Genomic DNA, 18845 nt, shown 5'->3' with positions numbered 1-18845 from the left:
GTTTATTGGTACTTTTGTAGTTTAAAGATACATTTTCTATAATCATTTGTTTTTAAATAAAACAAGGTCAGAGTTTTAATTGCGGAAAAAAAATACGGTCTTATAGTTCAAAATAAGTTTTTAGTATCATTCTAAACATTTTTATTATGGAATTAGGTTCCAAGGTTTGAAACATTGTTGGTTGAGTACAAAACAACGAGTAAGTTAATGAACACCATATCGCCTCGAAAGTCTTGAATCTGAGCACAAATCAAAATAAGTTAGTCGATGGAAGTGTCAAGTGAGAATATCCGATGTTGATTATTTTGAGTAAGAAGATATCAATGAAAAAAATCATCATGTCATAAGTATTAATGAACTAAACGATAGAATACTATAGCTCAACTAAACAAGGGCAAAGAGTATATGTATCCATATTTAAATCAAACTATATAAAATATATAAATCAAAATCAAAAGTTTAATAACTCAAAATTTTAACCAAAAAAGGTAGTAATCAAATCCAAGAACTTACTAAACAATAATATGTAACAAGGGAATTTGTAATTCATGATCCAAAGCAAATGGTTAATTAACCTATAATTCCAAATAAAATGTTTAATCTTTCAATAAACCAAAACATAAGAAGTAATAAGTCATAAATTGGGATTTAATGACCTAACTAAAATAAAAATGGTCTTAATAACCTACAGTTCCAAACATAATCAAAGGCTAAATGTTGGTTAACAAGATTGACAAATCATATTATAGCTTTAAGCTAAATCTTAACCCCTTAAAAAATATATATCAATACAGTTGTAGTAATATTAAAACCCATGAAAATGGATTATCTCAAACCCATGAAATGAAATATCTCGACGCAGTTGCGGTAGCGACATAACCTATGAAGGGATTATCTCGAAGTCAAGAAAAAGAATACCTCTATGCAGCTGTGGTAGCGACATAACCCATGAAAGGGAATATCTCAAGTTCAAATAGAGTGTTCGGATCTCTCAATCTCAATCCTATCATAAGTAAATGTATATAAGGATGTTTTACAACAATTCTAAAGCAAAGCGTAAACTTTTCTCCAAAACAGGATAACTTCTTAAGGACAGTTCTCATAGATGTAGGTAAGTACTCATAGTACGCATATAACATCAAAGATGTATCATATAAAAATGATAAATAGTTTTCAATTTATCAAACAATATCTCAAATGAGCAACATACTTTCCAAAAAAAAGTTTTTCATGTTATGTATAAATAATATTCATAGTTAAACACATTGCACATAGCATAAATATCATATAATTAAACAACTCAAAGCATAGCTAACATCTAATAACATAGAAATCTCCAAAATAAGAAATCAATATAGAGGGCATGTGCTCCTAATAAACTCACCTCAAAAGTTACCAAAGCAACCACAAGAACTTCAAGCCCTTGATACACTTCAATCACTATATATTGATGATAACCAAAGGTTAATAGTGGACCTATACATCGCTACATCACCCTACAACTCAACATAGACCTCTAATACACTTAGAAAGTCAACAAACAAGAATGGGGAAACATGTTTTAGAATTGGCGTCTGGGAAGCCAACTCCGACACCAGGCTCACAAACCCTGATGCCAAGGCATCATACATGGGGTCTTAGATGCCCATTAAGACGCCAATGTGCAAGTTTTTTCCATTTTAGCAATGTACTTTGACCATTTTGCAACTAAACCTTGATGGGTTTTCGGAAGCTAAAAACGATCTTTTTTATAAAACAATTTTAAGCGACAACGGAAGCAATATTAAAAATAACTATTATTTTTAGACCATTTTAACATAACCACTAAGGATCCAATTACATGATATTATAAAGATTATGACAACCATAGAATGTTAAGAATACAACCTTTGAAGATTGCGATCCCACTTGGTTTGAGATGTTGATGAAGATGGCAAAAACTCAAGAAAAAATTTCTCTATAATATCCATCGACAAGTATATGTCACCAATAATGTTAGTTTTTATCTTGTATGAAGTACTTCTTAAGCCTTTAAGCAAGGTTGTAGAACTCGTTACTCGGTACCTGTTCGGCCGACTACCGAGTAGCGAGTACCCGTGAGTACTCGGATTCGGTAATTCATGTAGAAATATTTTTAGAGAAATTATATATGTCAAAATCATATGTTAAAATTATAACTTGATTGAAACATATAACAAAATTAGATACATGTGAATACACAAAAGCTAAAAAAACACATAATGGTCTCACTTCGTGAATAATTACTGAAAATTTAAGATGTATATGTAGTAATAATCACATGTGTGTGTTAAATAATAAATCATTAAGTATATTATACATATTAATCATCGAGTTGACCGCGTTTTACAGCACTACTCAGTTCAGTAAGGGGCTAATCAGGGAGTACTCGGGATTCTGTAACTCGCCTCGGTAAGGGGCCGAGTAGCGAGTACTTGGAGGAGTAATCGGTCAACTCGGCGAGTTTTACAACACTGCCTTTAAGTGATTATCACAAATAAGTATTAAAGGAAAATCAGTTCTAAGCATCAAATATCTGCTAGCTTCAAAAGACGAGAAAAAGAGGATAGGGGAGGAAGAACCTACGGTTCTTGCATGGGAAGAGAGAAAGAGTTTTTTGAATAACTCCAAAATGAAACCCTTGGGCCTCCTTTTATAGTTTACATGCATGTATCATGCACCATACCTCTCATAAATAAAAGCATGGGCTAAAGGAAGAGTCATGGATGTGTAAGAGGTTGCTTCACAATCAACCTCTCCTCTTGAGAAGCAACATATGGTTTTGACCTCAAAAGGTCAAAGTATGGGTGTCATCCATTCCTTATTTTATACAAGCATGTACACCATTTATTTATAAGGGTATATACGAAATTCTCCATTTAAACTAGCTTTATATAAACGGACTACAAAAAGTCCAAAAAGATGTACACAACATATAAATCCATACCTTATGGGTTTCTAGTTATTTTTCTCTCTTAGAAAATATTATTTACATAAATCATAATATTCCAATTAAATACAAGAGTTGGTAATATTTATTAATAATCAAATTACTTAATAAATAATCAATAAATGACAACTTGCTAAAGGTGTGACCCTATAGGATTATATGCTATTGGCAAACATCATTCTAAAATGATTCTTAAGCATATAGATCCAACAAAACTTCCCAAACTCTATCAATAAATGTCTATTCATGTTTTAAAGCCCAAATACACATCTTATCAACAAAATATCTCTTCTTCCATCTATTTATATTTAAAACAACAATGCAAAACCAAATTCATGTTATGATTCCAAACCAACAAAACTTGTGTTGATTCCAATTCCCCCTATGAAATTTTATAATTATGTGTACATAAAAGCTTAGTTAATATTACTCAATCATTCTAGATTTGTCTTTCATGTTTCATTTCCAAAATCATTTTATCGTTTTGATGGTCAACATTATTCCTAAAAACTCTTTATTCCGTTCTAATGGTGTTTCCACCATTGGAATTGTCAATTTCAATTACATTTTCAAAGGAAAAAACCATGGAATCCTAACTAGAATCAAAATATAAATAATATAATAACATTAATACTCTAGATTTACATCAATTACAAGTTACATAATTAATGTACAACTCAATGAAGCTTAAGTACAACACTAGACATGGTTTTAGGGCTGATTTAAATCATCAATTCATCTGTGGAGATGGAATCTAGCATTTCTTTGATGAAGTAGTGATTCAATGGTGATCAAAACACATGTTTCTAGCATTCTTACTTAAACAAAACATTACATACCTTGTTAAATTCGGATTTCATCATAGATCTAGGCTTTGAGAATCATAAGCTCCATTAAATGTTGAATAAAGCTCTAAAATTCAAAGAGGGATGCTAGAAACATATCTAATATTTAATTCAACATTCAATAACTACTAGAACTCTATGAATATATTCAAATTTTGGATTTGGGGATCACATGAAACCCTAATTCGAGATTTATGAAGAAATAGGGAGAACTAGTGATCTTAATTACCTCTCCAAGTTGTACACCTTTTTATCTATCCTTTATTGCTTCAACTCCTTCAAAGCTCCATCTATGTTACCAACAAATTCTCTAAAATCGCTTATGGAGCTTTTTCCAGATATCCTAAGTCATGTTCCACAAGAGATTGAGAAAGAGAGTAGGGTTGGGTCTTATTTCAAATTCCCCTTATCCTAATTTGGCCACTCAACTTTTATTTTTTTACAAAATGGCCATCATTTTATAAGTCTTGCAATTAATAATTGTCCATTCCCATATTTAGTCATCCCCACCATTTTTATGACTTTAGTAGTCCCGGTTCCACTTAACTTAGTCAACACCCGGTTAAACTAAACTTTATCAAATGACAATTCTTTAAAGACTACCAAGAGCAAAGGTTTGACTATTTGAGAAAGCTTTAAATTGTGCTAGAGATATAACTCCTTATTTAGGGATTGATAATAATAAAAGAAGAACTATTAAAAAAAGACAGTGTGAGGAGAGTGATGTTGAATCATTAGAACAAGTACATGAACTTTCGCCCCAAGAATCATTTAGGGTTTAATATTTTGTGTATATAGTTGATCAAGCTAAATGTTTGAGCAATACAAAACAATATGAAGATATTTTTGGTTTCTTATTCTCAACAAAAAAGTTGAAGTTACTGAAAATTGATGAGCTAAAGGCAAGTTACAAAAAATCTTGAAAAGAGTTTACGAGATGGTCATATCTCGGTCATCAGTGGTGATGATTTATTCAAATTATTCGGTGAGAGGGAATTATTACAAATTTTTTTTACTGGACATTATACAGCCACCACAATACTACAATTCTTGAAGAGGTTAAACATTTATTTGGTTTCTTGTCTAGCATACATAATATTGTTGATTGTTCACATTACAATTGCATTAGCAAAAAAAAAAAAACTTTTCAAAACTAAAACTGTTGAAATCTTATTTACAGTATACCATGTCTCATGAGATATTAAATGTTTGACTTTTTGATTTCAATTGAAAACGAGTTTCTTGAAAATATTGATTATGAAAGTATAATAGATAAATTTGTTTTTAAAAATGCTACAAGATCGATGTTTAGAAAATAATAAGCGTTACATGCATGTTTATCATCTTTTAGAAAGTTGTTTATAGGAATCCGGTTATCTAACGCTTTATTATGTTGTGCTTATTATCAACTTTGTATTTTAATTGAATCTTTTTGATATTTATGTAATGCGTTATGGAGATCAAATAAGTTTTTTATAAACTCCAAATTTTGAATTTAGTGTTAAAGATTTACTTTATAACATTTTACAAAAATAAAATTATAAGGTATTATTTTGATTTTCATATGAAGCCTCCAAAATATCAAAGGAATTTGTTGCTCGATTTGATTCCTAATCAATATAAAAATTTCCTCTATTTTTAATGAACTAGATCATGACCCGTGTAAAACGCGGGGAACATATAAAAAATACATATAAAAGTATAAAAAATTGGCACAATAATTAAAAAGAAAGTAACATAAATAGAATCAGTTTTATTGGTAACATTGAAAAAAACAATGAAATGCTTGAATATCTATAACCGATGAATGACCTCTTTGTAAACAACGTTTTTTGTTTTATTAGTTGGACGACCTTGTCACATATGAGTACCTTCAATACTATATCTTTTTAATTTATACTCTTCTTAGGTTCGGGAACCAATGTCAGGTGTCTTTTTTCTTTCTTGTTGATGTATCAATTAATGCAATACAAATTGGTGCTACATTTGGAGCTTTTAGTGCTATTAGTCGATTTGTTAATGATCTTCCAGTAAGTTCATTTTTTTTTTCAAAAAAATTACAACTTTTTATATTTTCTTCGAGTTAATGTTTTATTTATTTGTAATAATAATAATATAATTGGTGTAGGAGGGTCCTCAAACACTTGTGGGAATTACATTTGACTCATTGCAACAGGTTATTTTAAAAAAAAATTAACCTTTCAAAAAAAATTATTCCTTCAAGCTCTTTTGCATTTTTTATTGCAGCCATTGATTTTCTTAGTTCCAGACATATATGATGTTTACACTCATCTCCCCTCTGATTTTATTGTTCAACTTTCTAAGGTGATGAAGTTACCAAAGACTGGTGTTGACGATCATTGACATTAGCAAATAACATAAATGCTTTTTCAAGAATCCTGTAAGTAAATCTATTTCTAACTCTAGTTACGACAACACCCTTGTGTTTGTCTGTCGTGTGTTTATCATAACATTTATTAAGGGTATTAGTATCAATTTATACATATCTCCAAATATAAGTCAATTTTAATCAAGGGGAAAAATACTCTTTTTCTTGAGTTGGCAAAAAACTTTAACCTGGAGAACACAAGTGCGACCTATATGAAAACTGTCAAATGTCCTCTAGAATCTGAAATGTTATAAGTTGTCTTTGTAGTTGAATTATCTGTTATTGTTCATTTTGATTTAAGTTCTTTTTGGGATTAAACAAAAGGAAAAACAACATAATTTCGTTGTATGAAAAAAATTCGAAGTACAAGGCTACAATTGGTATAAAACCCTAAAATGATAGCTCATAAAATTGGCCTAACTCATCTAATTTTGTATCACACACTAAAAGAACAAATAAAAGAATAAAAAAACAGTTGCAATGAAAACCTTGTTTTGTGTACCAATAAGTTGGCATAAAACTCAACAGTTCTTGAATATAGGAAGAGTCTACTCTTCAAAAATGAAATTCGAAACTATAATAAGTAACCAGTTCGTGTAGATGTGCGGTCTGTAATCAAATCCAACCGTCCGAGTATACTTGAAGGGCTAATTTTCTCATGGAGAGCATGACAAAATCACCGATGAGAAATTCCTTTGGTGGCAAGTTAAAAAGCTTTTTGAATGTCGAATTCCTATGAGGTGACTTCATATTGAGCTGTCAAGAAGTTAGAATAATTCGTATAGATGTGCAGTCCATAATCAATACTCCTATAATGCAAAAGTTAAAAGATTTTACAAAAAAATGAAAATAAAACGCCCTAAAAAGAAGTGTAAAAGGGTCATTTACCAAACTTTAGATGGCTGCAAAAAAAGAAACACTCTTTGTTCATACTTACTTCACACAGACATCATTTTAATAATGCAAATGTCAATTTACCTATAAGGAAATTAAAAATAAATAAATAAGCCAAACCTGAGATCCTTTTTGACAACATATGCATCCGACTTAACTATATTGGATCTTGGAAAGCAAATGTATTGGTTAATGCAAGTGAAGGATATGGAATTGATTTTCCAACATCCATTTTTGGGTAACATCCACTTTCATATCCCTTTTACACATACTTCAGATCTCATCATGTGCGATTCTTGCTTCTGTTAAAAAAATACAAAGTTATACAACCATATAAATCAGATAAGAATTGCACTTTTAGAAAGCATGCATATTATGGAATAAGGTTAGAACACGTTTGGTCTTCAAATGTAAGAATCTTAAGAATGACCTAACTACAAAGATTCCCAAGTATAATGTCCAACGGTTGGTTTTTTATTCCAGTGAAGGGGATTGTATCCCATTACCTCGATAGTATATTATCTAAGAAAGTAAGAAATAAGGCCAAATGGAACTTGATGGCAAAACACCATTCTTTCGTTGGTTATACTGAAAAATATATAAATTTTATAAATTCTTGGAAGTGGATATATTCTGTTTTGATAATCAACCTTCTTGTAACATCCATAAAAATTAAGCCAAATTAAAACATTTTTATTTCATTCAAAAACCATTAAGTTCACACATCTTGTTTTCAAAATAGTTTAAACATCAGAGTATCCCCAGAACCATATCACATAAATCATAAAACATGAGGAGCGGTACGATCACGCCTTCGCCTTGCCACGATCTCCTGAAGTACCTGAAACAATACACTGAAACTGTAAGCCCGAAAGCTTAGTGAGTTACTCCCAAAATACCAACCACACATAAACATACTCATAACATCTCATAAATAGAGCAACCATGCACATCGGGTCTACTGTGTGACTGGTCCGCCCGCACCGGGCCTTCAGTCCACCTGGTCCACCCTCCGAGTCCAGCCATGTACATCGAGTCTACAGTGTGATTGGTCCGCCCACATCGGGCCTTCAATCCACCTGGTCCACTCTCTGAGTCTACAGTATGACTGGTCAGCCCACACCGGGCCTTCAGTCGGCCTGGTCCACTCTCCGAGCCTCGGCACGTCTGGTCCGCCCTCTTGGGGCCTTCAGCCTATCCGGACCGCTCGCTGGGCCTTCGGAATATCCGGTCCGCCTTGGGTATGTTGGCCTACAGCACAAAGCAGGACCCGCCTCAACCCAACCCCCGTCAAACAACCATGTGCACATAAAACAATTCATCACATAACAAATCCTTAACCAGACTATCAGTCTAACAGATCACATAGCATATCAACATCCTAACCAGGATTCTGACCTAACCGGTCACTAGCATAGCATTACCCTATATACCGGGTACCGACCTTAACCAGGTCACTAACATAACATCATCCTAAATACCAGGATGCAGATCTAGCAAAGCAATAACATAACAACAATACCCGGATTTCCATCCGATAAAGGGCCGGCCTTGGTGCCGTAGACCCTGTCGATATAGTGAGGATAACTCACCTGCAATTGCCGACTGGAAAGATAAGACCAAGCTGCTCCGACCACCGACACGATCTTCACCACAGAACACTACCAAAGAACCAATTCCATAAATACCCTTGAAGGTCAAAGTCAAAGTCCAGGCCAAAGTCAAACTTCCTGACTGACCATACTCGCCGAGTCAACCCGTTGACTCGTCGAGTCCTTATACTCTGAAAACTCTTAGAACACGACTCAACTCGCCGAGTCACCCCAAGACTCGTCGAGTCCAACGATCTCCGAGTCTCATCCTGCCCAACTCACTGAGTCACCCCTCGACTCACTGATATGCGTCTTAACCAGAAGAGGTTTGGGGTTCTGCGACCTGACTCGCCGAGTCCAAGGCAATCTTCAACAGACTCGCCAAGTTGTTCTTCCAACTCGCCGAGTCCATGCACATGTTCATACAACTCGTCGAGTACACCCATGTGACTCGCCGAGTCTCTTTAGTTCTCAATCCATACAGAGGCTTTTCGAGCCATGCAGGGGCTCCAATCCATAGATCCACTCTTCTACAGCCTAACCCTCACATAAAGTTGCAAACTTTACGTGAAACCAAGGAGATATAGGCCCAAAACACACTAGGGCTTCGGTTTTAGACAAAGGGGCTTCACCAACAACTCAAAGACTGAAGCTTTATGACATCCTAGGCCATCATGAGTCTAGATCTGGAGTAGCAACCTCAGATCTAACTCTAAATCCGAAATAGATCTAAAAAAAAGCTAAAGAACTCCCAAAACAACCACCAAGGATGAACCAAAAAGGAAATAGCTTAAGATAAGGGCTCCTTACCTCAGAGATGTGCCCAAAACTGATGTAGATCCCAGATCTTTACAAGCCCCTTGATGCTAGCTTCCAATTTATCAAGCTCCTTCCACCAATTTCCTCTTCCAAGCCCCAATCTCCTCAACAATGAAGCCTCACACAAAATTAGGGTTTTCTGGAACTCTCTGGGGGTTTAGGAGGCTGGAAGAGGGACATAAAGTCCTTTAAATAGGGTGCAAACCCTAAGATTAGGGTTTTCTCATTCCAGCACCAACTCGTCGAGTCCAAGCCTCCGACTCGGCGAGTTGGTCACTTAATTCGCGATCCAAACCCACTCCGACTAGACGAGTAAGCGTACCTACTCGTCGGGTCCCTTCCTTTATTTACACTTAGCACCCTTCACTTCTTGTTCCGAACTTGGGATGTTACACTTCTATACTTAAAAATCCCAAATCTTCCCGATGATAAACTTTGATAGTACACGGTCATTACAAATTTTTTTGTCATTAATAGATTTCCTAATTTTAAAAGTAATTTTATTTTTGCTGAGATTTAATTGTCATTAATAGATTTCCTAATTTTAAAAATAATTTTATTTTTGGTTATATTTAATTGTCATTAATAGATTTCCTAATGTTAAAAGTAATTGTCATTAATAGATTTCATTAAATTGGTGGACAAAAAAAAAGGTTGACCAAATGATGATGTCGGCATAACGATCTAAAGGTGGAAAATATATGAATGAAACACAATCAATGACTTTGATTGTTGAAAGTAATGTTACAAAATTTCTCTTTTAATAATATATATATATATATATATATATATATATATATATATATATATATATATATATATATATATATATATAAGACGGGATATATTTTAATTTTGTGACAAAAAAATTTAAAGAAAAGAAAAAACAGAATAAAAAATAGCAACTATTTACACGCTCATTAATAAGAAACGCACCTTTGCATGCTTAATCACCTGGAGAGGTGGCATCATGTTAATTTTCGATTTCAGTTTTCCTTTTTGATTTCCCACTTTCTTCACTCATTCTCTCTTCTATCTCTTTCTCATCGCGTTTGGACAAGAAAAGTATGGCGAGGCTTTTTCTCGCTCGGCGCGTAAGCATCACCGCCGGTGCACTTGCCGTCGCCGTCGGCGGTTCTTATATGACACTACGTGATACCTCCGTATCTGCAAGCGACCGTGGAGGTGGTACAGCGTTGGAGGCTTTACGGAGGAGGATCACCGACCCTGCCGCGGTTGTACCGTCTCGTGCCTCACAAGAATCATCTCTAACCGCCGCTACTTCCGGTAATCCGCTCGACATTCTTGTCATTGGTGGCGGTGCTACCGGCTGCGGCGTCGCTCTTGATGCCGCCACCAGAGGCCTACGCGTTGGCCTTGTGGAACGCGAGGACTTCTCTTCCGGTACGTCGTCGCGGTCTACGAAGCTTATTCACGGAGGTACGTATCGCATACGGAATCTGATTTTGATTGTTATGATCGATCAAACACATTTCTAGAAGATTCAAAATTGATATTACGATTTTCCTAATTTTAATTGAATCATTATCTTCTCTCTTCGAATTTGTTCATCACTTTCAATTGCATCATGTCTAATGCTAAATAGTTACATATGTTAGAATAGCTTTTTTAATTACAGAATAAACACAATTTGTACATTAGAAATGAATTTCTCTGATACAAATTATAGTATTTTGTAGCTTGTGAAAGATATCAACTGAAATATCTCCTTCATCTCTTTCAGGAGTTCGATACTTGGAGAAAGCTGTGTTCAATTTAGATTATGGGCAACTAAAGTTAGTTTTTCATGCCCTGTTGGAGCGTAAACAGGTTATTGATAATGCTCCACACCTGTGTCATGCTTTACCTTGCATGACACCATGTTTTGGTTGGTTTGAGACACTGTACTATTGGGTGGGTCTGAAAATGTATGATCTAGTTGCAGGAAGACACTTACTGCATCTTTCAAGGTATTATTCTGCACAAGAGTCTTCTGAACTTTTCCCCACACTTGCAAGAAAGGGTAACGATAGAAGTTTGAAAGGAACAGTGGTTTATTATGATGGCCAAATGAATGATTCACGGGTTAATGTTGGATTAGCTTGCACTGCTGCTTTAGCTGGTGCAGCTGTTCTTAATCATGCTGAGGTTGTGGAATTGTTGAGAGAAAATGGTAAAGGGAGGGTTATTGGAGCACGAATTCGGGATAACTTATCAGGTACTACAAGCAACACTTATGCCATTTTTAGTTTTATTTTTCTCATTATGAGTATCTGTGTAATAGGAGCTTTTTCAAGCTAAAAAGCTCTTGAAAAATGAAAAAAGCTATTGGATTAGCTTTTTCATTGAGCTTGTTAATTAAAAAAGCTCAACTCTTGTGTTGAGCTTGTTAATTAACAAGCTCTTGTGATGAAAGCATGTTGAAAAAGCTCACCTATTGTGGAGAAATATAGAGTTTTTTCATGAAAAAGATTTCCTATTGTGGATTCTTTAAGTGTTGTGTCTGGATAAATGACTATTAAAACATGTTTGAGAAAATAACAGCACACTTGAGGAAATGGAAGGAAAAATATAAATGAGGGAAAATATGTAAAAACTTAGGACTTAATGGGAAAAGCCTCATTTCTTAACTTTCTATTAAGTCGTTCTTTGTGTATTAATTCATAAAGAAACACCCATATGTAGCTTATCAGATTAAGTCCTTTTTTGATTATAGGATTGTTTCTTTTTTACTTAATGAGCTTAATGGGTTTAACACTTAATCTAAACAGCTATACGTGGCTGTTTTCTTTTGAGTTAATTTAGACATAATGACTTAATCGGTTATAAGCCAAAAGAAACTACACTTAATTTATTTAGACATGAACTTTGTACCTATTTGCCCTTTTCACATTAAAATTGATGAATATTGTGAACTCTGTTTTTTAGAATGTGTAACAGTAAAATGGTCATTTAGTCTCATTCGGTTGGTTATTCATCCAGGAAAAGAAACAAACCTTATGTAAACAACAATTTATCCATACAGGACTTAATTAAAAAAAAAAAAAAAAAAAAAACACCTTATATTTGTATATTATAATTCTTTTCTTGAAGATATTTTTTTGTGTTGGGAAAATATATAGGAAAAGAGTTTGATACCTACGCAAAAGTTATCGTGAATGCGGGCGGACCATTTTGTGACTCAGTAAGAAAACTGGCCGATAAAGATGCAAAATCCATGATTTGCCCTAGCAGTGGGGTCCACATTGTGCTTCCAGACTATTATTCTCCACAAGGAATGGGATTGATAGTCCCTAAAACAAAAGACGGGCGCGTTGTATTCATGCTCCCATGGTTGGGGAGGACAGTTGCCGGGACAACTGACTCCAACACCAAAATTACTATGTTACCAGAACCTCGTGAGGATGAAATCGAGTTCATTCTAGATGCCATCCGTGATTATCTTAATGTTAAGGTTTGTTTCTCAATTTCACTTTCACTTTCGCTTATTTGTTTATAATAGCATCCCACTTTCATTTATCTGTATCACATCATTAGTTTATTTATATTAAGACATTGTACTTTGAAAAATCTATCCAATTGTAGCATTCTACTTTCATTTAGGACAATGTACTTTGAAAAACCTTGTCATATTTTATACCAATTTAGATGTTATTCTTTATGGGAATAATTGAATAGGTCCGGCGTATGGATGTTTTGTCTGCTTGGAGTGGGATTCGTCCACTAGCAATGGATCCAAATGCAAAGAACACAGAAAGCATTTCAAGGGATCACATTGTATGTGAAGATTTCCCTGGTTTGGTCACTATTACTGGTGGAAAGTGGACTACATATAGAAGGTGTTCTTTTAATGAAAAGTAAAAAAAAAAAAAGAAAAAAAAAAAAGAAACAACACCTAAGTAATAGTGATGGTGTGCTAACTTAACATTTAACCTAATTGTTCAGTATGGCTGAAGATGCAGTGGATGCAGCTATTAAGTCGGGAAAATTAAATCCATTGAATAAATGTTTGACATCCAATTTATGTCTTGTGGGTGGAGATGGGTGGGACCCAGCATTTTTCACTGTGATTGCTCAAGAATATGTACGCATGAAGAATACACAAAATGGGACATTAGTTCGTGGAGTGATGGACACTGCTGCAGCAAAACATTTGTCTCACTCTTATGGTACCATGTCCCAAAGAGTAGCTTCCATTGCTCAGGTTTTCCCTTTTTATCTATTCCAGTTTTTAAATTTATGACTAAATTCTACTTTCATATTTTCTTATTACAATTATTCTGACAATGGGGATTTGTGTAGAATGAAAATCTAGGGAAGAGGCTGGCCCACGGGTACCCGTATCTTGAAGCTGAGGTGGCATACTGTGCTCGGAATGAATACTGTGAATCTGCGGTAGATTTTATTGCTAGAAGATCTAGACTTGCTTTCCTGGACACAGATGCAGCAAACTATGCATTGCCACGTGTCATTGAGCTATTGGCTGCTGAACACAATTGGGACAAATCAAGGCAAAATGAAGAGATGGATACGGCGATGAAGTTTCTAGAGACTTTTAGGTCATCGAAGAACGCTCATTTCCATGACGGATGGCATACATAATAGTCGTCACTTGTGACTGGTGAGCGACTTCTTTCAATATTTATTTTGAGTAAATAGTTGGTTTTCTTGTACTTTAGGGAGAATCAAGTTGTACTCTATGTTTGAGTGGTTGTGCTTTTGATGGTATGGGTACAGCTTGAGGTTTTAAATAATGGTTAGGCTTTTAACTTGTCGACATATTTATAATTCTTCATGTTTTCCCTTAATAAGAAGATCTTCGTTTACATCAAAATAACATTGCATTTGTTGTCTTTGTGACGGATTTTTTTAGTGGAAGATACTTTTTGCTCATCTATATGACTCTTCTATTATATTATTTGGAGATTTAGGGTATATGTCCATGAAAATCGGTTACCTTAAACTTAAATGAGTAAATAATACGGGAAATTGTTTTAGATTATTAAAATCTTCGGCATTTATAAGCATAAGAAAACTTGACCCCCTATAAATTCCTGATTTCCTAATAAAAGGTTGCATTGTATCATTTTTTACTAGACAGTGTATCTCACTACTGATTCTTCCTTCCCCGTTGAAATTGTGTATTTTCCTATTGGTTCCATAATTTAGTAGCATCTTGATGTTAAAAATTATTTTTTCTCAAAGGCTTAACAATCACTGAATGACCAAAACTGTAGCAAGTATACCGGAGATCTGGAATTGATGACATTTCCATTTATAAAAACTTTTGTTGGGATTTGGATGAAGATACTAATCATCCGATTTTGGTAAAAGAAACAAAAGATAAATCAAACATGAACTTTTGTAATCTCTGGTAAGGAAATATAGCATCACATCCACTGTGATTGTTTAAGAGCATTTGCAATCCACAAAAGAAGAAGAAAGCGGCTAAAAGATGCTTTGATGAGTCCTACTCTTATGTGTGCAACTGGGTTAGTTAAAAGCCTATAAAGTTCATAGTCAAGTCAAAGGCAACCAACATTATTTACAAACAACAGACACAGACCCATGCATAGTGATAATGATAGTGATTGTATTATTATTATTATTATATAGAGGAAACCAAAGATTTAGGCTCCATTGGTGCTTTGGAAAGCGAGTCCCCTATCCACCTCTTTAGCATCTCCAGAGCTGCCTCCGGCTGATCCATAGGAACCATATGCCCAGCATCATGAACCTGTTTCATTATCAGTATCATTATCAGTATCAGTATATCAATATTTGTCTCTGTTCCATCTTTATGTGTAGTGAGTAGTGACCATACCTTGATGAAACTGAGTGGACCGTAGCTTTTGAGTAAGCCCGCTTCAGATCCCGAGACTTCAAAAGGAAGTTCAGAAGACGCACCAAACTCTTTCGTCCCACTCCATTCCATAGCATGAACCCATCTCGAATTACCTTTTTTTTTTTTTTAAAACAAACAAAAGTAAATACAAGCTTTCTATCACATCTAGTCTAATGCGCTACAACCTGTTCTGTTATGTCATGTCTGAGTCTTAAGTCTAATGCGGTACAACCTGTTCTGTCATGTCATGTCCTGCTTAAAATTTAATTTGAGAAAAAGTGTTGAGTGAAAACTAACCAAGCCAGTTACAAATAAGGTCGTATTCCCCAGCGTATACGAGCAATTTAATCCCATCTTCAAGGAGAGCAGGAATGCCAGTCTCGAGATCTTTCATCCAGTCCATAAGTAAGGCTTGATAGACACTTGTGCTACACGAAACAAACTCTATGTCTCCAACTCCAAGTGCTTTCCTAACAGGTTTCGTGTTTAAAAGTGTCTCCATGTCTGAGAAGTCATAGCACAGGCTTCCTATACACTCCTTTCTTATGTCATAGTACTGAAAAAACCAAATTATAAATGAGTGTCATGTAATGTTAGGTTAGATAGTGTCATATTAGTGACATTCAATGTAATAATTAATAAGACAAAGAATCAGATTTCCTTACATTGATTTTGCCTGCTATATTAGTGATTGAACTAAAAATGGTGTTGCAAACCAAGTATGCAGCCATACAAGAAACTGTCCCATCAGTGCCTAGAAAGATAGCACAAGAATAAAAAATTTATTAATAGGAGAAAGTTCCCAATTACTATGTGTGTGTGTGTGTGTGTGTGTGTGTGAGAGAGAGAGAGAGAGAGAGAGAGAGAGAGAGAGAGAGAGAGAGATGCAACATTACCACAAAGCTTTATTGCAGCTTCACACACAGGAACTATCAAGTTGATGCGTTTAGATTGAGACTCTGTAATTATCCCCATGTCCAATGCATAATCAGTATAAGCCTTGTACTGAATTGCTGGATCAGTGAGCCCATTTCCAATGGCAAATCCCTTTATAAACTCATAAACTCAATACACAAACTCAACTGATAAAACAAATATTTATTTAAAAAAAAAAAAAAAAAAGATACCTTCAGGTTTATGTGTATCCCTTCCTTGTTTTTGTTTCCTTTGTGGACTCGTGAAGCAACAGCAGGAATGTAATGCCCAGCGTATGATTCTCCAGTAATATAGAAGTCATTGTCCACAAGTTCAGGATGCTCTTTGAAAAAAGCCTGAAAAGGAATTATATCGATATAAAAATCATCTGTGGAGGGCAAACAGGTCATTTAACAAAGAAACAGACCTGTAAGAAGTCGTATAGGTCATCACTGACTCCTTGTTCATCATGGCGAATGTCTCTTTTATCAGAGCTATAACTAAAGCCCGTTCCAGTAGGTTGGTCAACATATATTAGATTTGATGCCTGAATTTACACATAAATATTATTGATTGTTGTGTACAACATACAAGAAATAGGAAAAAAGGAGCACTAAAAAATTATCAAATGGTAAATAATATGCAACTAATAAACTATCACCTGGTCCCACCCATACTCATTCCATACAAGAGTCAAGTTATCTCCGATTTTGAAAGGGCCATTTTCATAGAAAAGAGCAAGCTCACTGCTACAGCCTGGTCCCCCAGTCAACCAGATAACAACAGGGTCCTTTTCACTGTTGCGTGATTCGAAGTAAAAGTAAAACATCCTACAAATAATCCAAACATTATTCTTAGATGCTAATGAAAATGAGGGAAATGAATCAATCAACTGTTTCTGAAAATAGAAAGTCATCAAATAAAGTGCATCTATGACAAAAATGGATAGTTAGCTACGAATAGAATTAACTGCACTTGACCACGTGATCCATCATGGTTGAAAAACAGTAATAGTAGATCCATAACAATCTACGATTTAGTCGATTTGATATATGAAGCGGTGATACAGTAGCATTTATATGTTAGGTTCACAGCGAAGGAACAAACTGCAATTCCTTATCCAATCTCTTCATATTCAAAAGCTTTTCAAAATCCTTTACAAAAATATCAGTCTAACTTAACACGGTTAATGATATAAAGTACGCTTACTGATTTACGAATAAGGAAAGAAAAGTTCATCAATAATCATGATATCAGAAAACTGTTCAAAGGAAACATTTCAGGATAATCACGAATCACAAAATATATGGCAATAATTAGAGTACATAGGGTTTTAGAAATATACTGAGCATCATGAGAGTGTTCAATCTGGTAATAACCAGCATGATGACCTAAATCTTCAAGAGTAACGCTGTCTGCATCAACGAGATTGGGGAATTTAAAAGGCTTCTCGACTATCTTCGAACCGAGATTAGACGAACGGTTGGTGACATCGCGATCGACGATGTTGATCGAGTGTTTGGGGAACAAATTGAGTTCTCTGATCAGCTTCCTAGCTTGAGTCGACGGAAACTTGGGGTCCTTAAGGCTGAAACTAGTCGCCGGAGAAAAAGAGGCGAGAACAAGAGAGAGGAGGAGTAGCCCCAAACAGTCCATTTGAGAGAGAAGTAGAAGATTCGTCGAGGGTTTTTGAAAGAGAGAGAAATAGAGGTTACTTATAGGAAGGAACCTGTAGAATACCACGTCGTTTTCTTGCTTTGTGATTTGTGACTTACCTTCACCACCACGTGTTTCGATTTCGATTCTTGAAACTCATATTTGATTATCTCTGATAATTAATGAAGGCTTTTTTTTTTTTTTTTTTTTTTTTTTTTTTTTTTACTCTTACTTAATTTGTTAAATTAATTTTTTTTATATGTTATGAGTTTTCTATTTTATTACTACAATAAATATAATAATAAATGGATATCAATTTTATTAATGAATTACTTTTTAATTTCAAAATTCTCAAAATTAAAACTCACTTAATTTCTTTTATTTATTTATTTAATTTATTTGTTTAAATTTAAAAGATAAAAAATATTTTTATTATAATAATTCATTATTTTTTTTATTTTATTATAAATTCAAAGTTTTCAAATATTTTGACCTTTATATTTAACATTTTTTTTTAAATTAATCTATGTACTACATGAGTTTTACAACTAATTTATTATTAAATTAAATGTTTTAATGAAATTTATGTAATCGATAGAAGTTATTTATTTAGGGAGAAATGAAATATTACCTTTATCTTTAATTTTTATTAATATTTCATTTCAAGTATTTGGAAATTACCTTTATCCTAATTTCACGCATTCCACTCTTGGGTCAAATCTCTCTCGTTGGGGGGGGGGGGGGGGGGGGTAAAGGCGATCCTTGGCAATCTTCCACCTACTATCTCCCTCTTTAAAGATCCGGTAGGGGTGTTGAATGCTTTGGAAAAAATACAACGTCGATTCCTTTGGGGCAGCTGCGATTCCAAGTCCAAAATACATTGGGTTTCATAGGACAAAGTCATTGCTTTAAAAGATAAAGG

The 18845-nt window shown here is 34.4% G+C and overlaps 2 protein-coding genes across 2 annotated transcripts; one reads left to right on the top strand and one right to left on the bottom strand.

Moving 5' to 3' along the window:
- Positions 1-10502: 10502 nt before the first annotated feature.
- Positions 10503-14369, top strand: LOC145141008 (glycerol-3-phosphate dehydrogenase SDP6, mitochondrial-like). Its single transcript, XM_079074372.1, has 6 exons — positions 10503-10947; positions 11252-11725; positions 12630-12961; positions 13186-13346; positions 13453-13711; positions 13810-14369. Exons 1-6 carry the CDS (start codon positions 10575-10577, stop codon positions 14107-14109), a joined length of 1899 nt encoding a protein of 632 aa, XP_078930498.1. The 5' UTR covers positions 10503-10574; the 3' UTR covers positions 14110-14369.
- Positions 14370-14983: 614 nt separating this feature from the next.
- LOC145141009 (serine carboxypeptidase-like) lies at positions 14984-17978 on the bottom strand. The gene is made up of 9 exons (XM_079074373.1): positions 17613-17978; positions 16929-17097; positions 16695-16814; positions 16480-16623; positions 16249-16399; positions 16018-16106; positions 15650-15908; positions 15332-15465; positions 14984-15244 (listed from the first exon to the last, which is right to left on the bottom strand). The coding sequence occupies exons 1-9, from the start codon at positions 17921-17923 to the stop codon at positions 15116-15118; spliced, it is 1506 nt and encodes a 501-aa protein (XP_078930499.1). The 5' UTR covers positions 17924-17978; the 3' UTR covers positions 14984-15115.
- Between the last annotated feature and the right edge of the window lie 867 nt (positions 17979-18845).

This window comes from Lactuca virosa, chromosome 9, assembly GCF_052849685.1.
Source record: "Lactuca virosa cultivar CGN04683 chromosome 9, Lactuca_virosa_CGN04683_v6, whole genome shotgun sequence".
In the NCBI taxonomy this organism is placed as follows: Eukaryota; Viridiplantae; Streptophyta; class Magnoliopsida; order Asterales; family Asteraceae; genus Lactuca; species Lactuca virosa.
The sequence above is the reverse complement of the archived record's forward strand: the minus strand, read 5'-3'. Positions and strand labels throughout refer to the sequence as shown.